At 39.4% G+C, this 6,722-nt stretch overlaps 1 protein-coding gene across 2 annotated transcripts in view; it reads left to right on the top strand.

Annotated features, from left to right (window-relative positions):
- Positions 1-6,722, top strand: part of KLHL13 (kelch like family member 13) — a 190,768-nt gene that overhangs the window by 70,139 nt on the left and 113,907 nt on the right. The window contains exon 2 of one of the 2 annotated variants that reach the window (XM_077775174.1): positions 5,598-5,671. The exons of the other annotated variant lie outside the window; for it this stretch is intronic. Within the exon in view, the coding sequence (XP_077631300.1) occupies positions 5,619-5,671 (53 nt within the window). The 5' untranslated portion in view covers positions 5,598-5,618. The remainder of the gene's footprint in view (positions 1-5,597; positions 5,672-6,722) is intronic. 2 annotated transcript variants of the gene reach the window in all.

The raw sequence follows: 6,722 nt of genomic DNA, 5'->3' as shown, positions 1-6,722 counted from the left end.
TTTTTTTTTTTTTTATGTTTTTTGATCTTTATTTTTGAGAGTGAGAGAGAGCATGAGTGGGGGAGAAGCAGAGAGAGAGAGAGGGAGACACAGAATCCAAAGCAGGCTCCAGGCTCTGAGCTGTCAGCACAGAGCACTATCTGGGGCTCGAACCCACGAACCAGGAGATCACAACCTGAGCCAAACCTGGACGCTCAACCGACTGAGCCACCCGGGTGCCCTGAAAATTCTAAGGGCAAAACCACAATTACATCTTTGTCAGGTGTGTGCTTTGCATCGTGATTAGTTTCCCTTTTACTCATGAGAGTGTCATGGCTGTGGAGATATGTGTCTTTTTAATTATAATGTTTCATAATTATATATCCTGTCTTTTCCCTTAATCTTTGGAAGCATTCTCTCCGTCTGTATCTGCTGACCTTTATATGTTATATGTCATATGTCGTATCTTGTCTGCTCGTCTACATACGTGGTCTCCACTCTCATGTACTACGCTGTTTTGTTTCCTTTTATGAAAATATTTCAGATATACAGAAAAGTACAGAGACCAGTGTAAGAAGCCCTCATATGATCACCACTTAGTTGTCATATCTTAACATTTTGCCATCTTTTTTTTTCAGATAACTGGTAAAGTGTTAAATACAGGTGAAGCTTTTAGTCTCTCTCTCCTCGGAGGAGGAGTTAAGATGGTGAAAGAAAAGGGGGGACCCTTAGCTTGCCTTGTCCCTTGAACACTTCGAGTAGACAGTCTGTCCCTCCTCAGTGACATTTGTTCCCCTTTCTCTCCTGAGGTAACGTTATCCCAAATTGGGGGTTTATCATCCCCATGAATATTTTAATGCTTGTTCTGTATTCATATATGTGTATGTGTGTATCCATGTGTGTACACACACACGTATTGTCTTAAGTGCTTTTGAAATTTATTATAATATTGTACTCCCTCAGTTTACATTTTTGTGTAATGTCATGCTTTTCAGATTTACCTGCCCTAGTATCCCCCATTATAAAAACAAAATAAAACAGGGGTTCCTGGGTGGTTCAGTTGATTAAGCATCCAACTCTTGATCTCCGTTCAGGTCTTGATCTCAGGGCTATGAGGTCAAGCCCTGCATTGGCTCCAGGTTGGGCATGAAGCCTACCTAAAAGTGAATGAATGAAGTCTACCTGAAAGTGAATGAATGAGTAAATAAATAAATGAAACAAGTCAAAATCTCTATCTCCACCCTGTATCCCTGTCCAACTACCACCTATTTTTGTGCTCCTTATTAAAGTGCAACTCTTTGTAAGAGTTTCATGTACTCGTTTCCTCTCTTTTCCTTTCATTCTCTCTTGAACCCATGCTAATCAGCCATTTTCTCCACCATTCCATGTAAGCCACTCTTATCAAGGCTTCCAGTGACCTCCATGTTACCAAATCATGTTGTAATTTCACAGGTCTTCACTTCACCTCTCAGCAGTATCTGACACACTCGATTACTTCTTTCTTTATAACACTTGATTTAACCTTCTAGGTTACCACACCTTCCTGATTTTCTCCTACCTCATGGCCACACCTCCTTATTTCTTTTGCTGGATCCTCTTTATTTTTCTATTTTGAAAAAAGTGGAACAGAAAAGTATAGAATGACAAGTGAACCTTCCTCCCAAACTTCTGTTCCCTCTCACCAATAATGGACATGCACAGACTTTGTACACCTTTCTGTGTGNGGAGGGTCAGAGAGAGAGGGAGTCACAGACTGAAACAGGCTCCAGGCTCTGAGCTGGCAGTCAGCACAGAGCCCGACGCAGGGCTCGAACCCACGAACCACGAGATCATGACCTAAGCGAAAGTCGGACGCTTAACCGACTAAGCCACCCAGGCGCCCCTGGATGCTTCATTTTAAATTGTATTTGTTTTTTAATTGTATTTTTTATGTGCACGTTGTATTTATATAACCTGTTCATGTTTACTATAATGTCATATTGATTTTATTGATTGTGTGTGTGTGTGTGTAAGTTAAAATCATTAGCCCTTTGTTATCTCTCATGTGTGCCTGGTGAATATGTCTTTCCTAGCTCATCAAATGTCATGTGGCTTTGTGATGTTTTTGAAGTACAGAGTCCTAATTTTTTTGTATGATCAGATTTAACAGCTTTTTTCTTTTATGATTCCTTGACTTGGGGTCCTGCTTACCTTATCTACTGTAGGATTATAAATAATTTCACTTGGATTCTCTTTGGTACTGTTACCGAGTTTCATTTTATCCCTTTAAATCTTTGCTCTATCTGGCATTTATTTCGGATGCCCTAATATGCAGTGCAGTAGGATAAACTTACTTGTCTAAATGGCTACCTGATTGTCCCCCACTTATTTCATCCTCTCTTTCCCCTTGCTTGTTTGAAGGCTGCCGTTACCATCGAGTCATTCCCTGACGAATTTGAGTTCCTTGCAAGGTCTTGAAAGAATTTATTTTATGTTGGTTTTATTTAAGTTTATTTATTTTTTTTTTTTTAGTAATCTCTACACCCAGCGTGGGGCTCGAGCTCATGGACCCTTAGATCAAGGGTCTCATACTCTTCTGACTGAGCCCGCCAGGTGCCCCTGTTCATGTTTGTTTTATTTTTCAAACTACTGCAATGTGGCTCTCCCCACCTGTGTTCAAACGACTCTTGAGAAAAGGTATCACTGGCTTTATAGCTGTCAAATCTTAGCTGGTATCTCACTTGTTCTGGGCAGGACTTGAAAGAGTTGAACTCCCTCCAACTACTCTTTCTGAACCCACCTCCTTTCTTATCTTTAATCTCACATTTCTCTTAGTTTCTCTCCTGCCCATTGTCTCTCTCTTTGCTAGCTGCTCTTCCTTGGTTCCTTGCATAACAGAATTTTGGGGATTGCACTTTCTCGTGGTGAATGCGCTTCTGAGGAATATTTCCCAGTTTCATTATTTCAGCTCTTAACTGGCTACATATCCTTGTATTTCCATTTCTACTTCCAAGCTAAGGAAAGGTTTAGATGTTTTCTGTTGGATGCTGTGTGGTGTGCTCTAGAGTACCAAACCACTGTTCTCCTTGCTTTTGGTATTTTTCCTTCTTCGCTCTACCCTGCCTCGCTTGATATCATTACCGTTTCCCCTGGTTACTTAAATAGAATTTGTCTTTGATGTCACCTTATCCCTTTAATATCTGTCAGTCCCAAGTCCTAGTTTTCCCTGGGGATCCCCATAGCTCTTCTCTGTGCTCTTACCTCATACTTTGACTATGGGAGTCATTTCTGAACTGGTCTCTCTACTTCTAGTTTCTCTCTCTCTCTCTGTCTCTCTCCCCGATCTACCCCCACATTGCAAGTAGTATTAACTTTCTTTAATGTTTATTTATTTATTTAGAGAGAGAGAGAGAGAGCACAAACAGGGGGAGGGGAAGAGAGAGAGGGAAAGACAGAATCCCACGCAGGCGCCACGCTCAGCACGGAGCTCAGTGCAGGGCTCGATCTCACAACCATGAGATCATGACCTGAGCCGAAATCAAGAGTCAGATGCTTGACTGACTGAGCCATCCAGGCGCCTGAGCAGTGTTAATTTTCTAATACTTATATTTGATCATACAGATTCCCTGATTGAAAGCAGCTAGTTTTAGTTAAATCTTGCACAAATTGATCATTGTTTACATTGTTTACTTTTTCTCCTTTCCTAACTTCATTAAAATGAGACTAAAGAAATGGAAAAATTCAAAAGGACAAAGAGAACAGGAATGGAAACATTGACACTTGTGTGGTTTAAACTAATTTTTTACTTGGTCAAAGGAAGTTACAACTTCAGAATCTCTCCCTACATGAACTTTTGGGGAGAAACCAACATAATCTTCCCATAGAACTCCTAGTACTTCAGGACTTAGAGGTATCTGGTCTGCAGAAGGCAGGAATAAGTCTTGAGATGGAAAATGTGGGCTATTCCTTGAAAGTCTTTATAATAAGTGGCTAGAGTTCCATGTCCCATCATCCATTCTCTGCTCCTTGGGAAGCGGGAGGTTTCTTATCTGGGGGATTTGAGTGGGAGAGCCCCAGACTCTGAGATGTAGTGCAGCAGGCGGATTGATTGAAACTCATGGGACTGAATGAAAGTTTTAATACCTCATTTGGGGGACCTATATGTTCCACTCTAGATGCAGTTGATGAAAAGGACCATGAATTATTTATTTTCACATTCCCAGATTCCTAATAACAATCTAGATATGGTTGTTTTCCTCTTGGCACATCTAAAAAAACAGTTTTGTAGCTTAAAAAAAAAATTAAAAATTCTTAACACCTCTGGAGCGCCTGCGTGGCTCAGTCAGTTGAGCGGCTGACTCTTGGTTTCGGCTCAGGCCATGCGTGATCCCAGCGTTATGGGATCGAGCCCCGCGTTGGACTCCGCGCAGAGCGTGAAGCCTCCTTGAAATCCCCCCCTCTCCTCTCCATCTGTCCCTCTCCCCTGCTTGCACTGTCTCTATCTAAAATAAAATTTAAAAAATTCTCAACACCTCAAAATTTTCTTACCACTTCAACATTTTTAGGAAAGGTAAGTCAAAGATCAGTTGATTTTGAGATGCTTAAAACTTCTTTTCATTTAGGCTATTCAATTTCTTGTAATAATAGAAACTACTATTGTGTAAATAAATATAAATGGTATATTGCCATTTGATTTTTTTTTTAATTATGAAGACCCAAGAAATAGAATCCTTTTTCCCCTTGTACATTTTTTGCTTTTGACCCCAAATTAAGGGACAGAAAGCGGGCAGGGAATAATGAAGAGAACCTTTGTCTCTAGCTTAGTTATTTTAGGTCTTTACATAGCTTCATAACAATTATATGAACAAACTAAATTGCATACTCTACATTTTTATCTCCCCCGTGCAATGAATCAGTTTTATCAACAAGAAACATTTAACTAAAATATACATTCCTGCTTCCCCATATATTTGAAATCAATACAGCACATGAAATATACTCTACGTCTCCAATGCAAAGCATTCACGTTACTAGAAACAATAGATTTAGTTTGCTACAACCTCACTTGCTCTTTTCCCATAAAAATCACCACCGAAATAAAAATTCTGTCCAGATCAAGAAAACAAGCCCTATTACCTATTTTGTGTTTTTAAGACTTCAAAATCTTATTCTGTCTTTCGCGCTTTAATTCTGACCAACCACTTCTAAAATTGTGGGCCCTGTTTATGGGCTTTTGAGACCTTGTGTGCTCCTGGTAACTCAGGATTTAGTGCTTGTATCTATCTACTTGGCAAATGTTTGCCTCCACTCTTCACCTCTACCTTCTCTCATCTCCCCCAACGTCATCCAGACTCCTCAGGTCTCCTTACGGTGAATCGAACTTCTTGTGTACTTGGTTGTTATTCTGATGATTTCNTGGAGCCACTCTGGAATTTTGTAGATAATTTGACAGTTGCAGATTCAATTCCTTTAATGTTCTTCCTTTCCTAAATTTTCATAAGCTAGAATAGGGACGTCAGGAACATGGACATTTTTGTCTTTCTTTCACAAAATGTGTAACATATCACAAAGATAGCATCATTTGAAAATTCTAGTATTGATTTTTATAGTAAATATTGACTTCTTTTCCTCCTGAACAGGTCATTATCCCCGTTTTAGAGATGATGGATCATCTACATAGAGGGGAATCAGTCGCTGCAATACTCCGTAACCGGTATATTTATGGAAGCAATTTGCCTTATAAGTTATATAATGTCTCTCCTGCCTGTGTATATACCTAACGTAGTTGGTACTTAATGAACATGCGTTGAATGCCTAGAATAATATAAACTGTCTGCTGTATGAGTGAATAAAAGTATGAGTGATGGGGAGCTGGAACGAAGAACACGTTAGTGACGCTGTGTTCTGATCTAATGAAAACAGAGAGAATAAAATTGGAAATCATAACTGGAAACGCATGATTGCGTTGTGACCAGCTGACATTCGGTAAATGGAGCTATTGACTTGAAGGTTTTGTTTTAAGCGTGTCAGTGGATACATACAGGCGTCCGTTGCTTGACAATAGACGTCTCAACCAAGTGGTTTTTTAAGTAGAATTGCCCTGTGATTGTACGTTTCTGTTATTCAAAAAGCCGGTTAACGCCTTTTTCAGAGAGGTATGTGCCATTCAGAACTTTCTCTGACAACTTGTGATTTTAAATTCATGGTTTAAAGAAACATTGCCTTTACTTTGTAGATATAAGAGAGTATCCCTCATTCCCAATAGTTGAATTGTATGGTTTGAGTGAATCATTTGAAGATATATGCTGGAGTTGTGTACATCACGGCTCTAATGCTTGCTAGTCATCTAGACTTGTGCAAATTTCTTAACTGCACAAATGCCTTAACTTTCTCATCTATGAATTGGCGATAATAATAATGGTTGTTTTGAGGGTTAAATAGGTGTCTTTGGGGCGTGGAGAGAGAAAGAGAGAGCTTGGCAAATAATGCATGCTATATTGGTGCTATTATTGAAATGTAAATGTTGGATTTTAATTATTTTGAAATATAATGTTGTTTCTGAATTCTGATATGCTTTAAAATAGGTGCATCTTAGAACATGAAAAGACCGGAAAATTCAAAGTAGGGAGGGGACATAAATAAAGTCGCTGTTATTTGACAGATACCATCCTAGGGATTTTACATAATAATCCTGTTAGGGAAATAATATATGAAGGGTGCCTGTTTGTTCAAACATGTACTATCGTGTGGGCAAGGTGGGGTGG

The sequence above is a fragment of the Crocuta crocuta genome, unplaced genomic scaffold (assembly GCF_008692635.1).
Source record: "Crocuta crocuta isolate KB4526 unplaced genomic scaffold, BGI_CrCroc_1.0 scaffold531, whole genome shotgun sequence".
Lineage (NCBI taxonomy): Eukaryota > Metazoa > Chordata > Mammalia > Carnivora > Hyaenidae > Crocuta > Crocuta crocuta.
The sequence above is the reverse complement of the archived record's forward strand: the minus strand, read 5'-3'. Positions and strand labels throughout refer to the sequence as shown.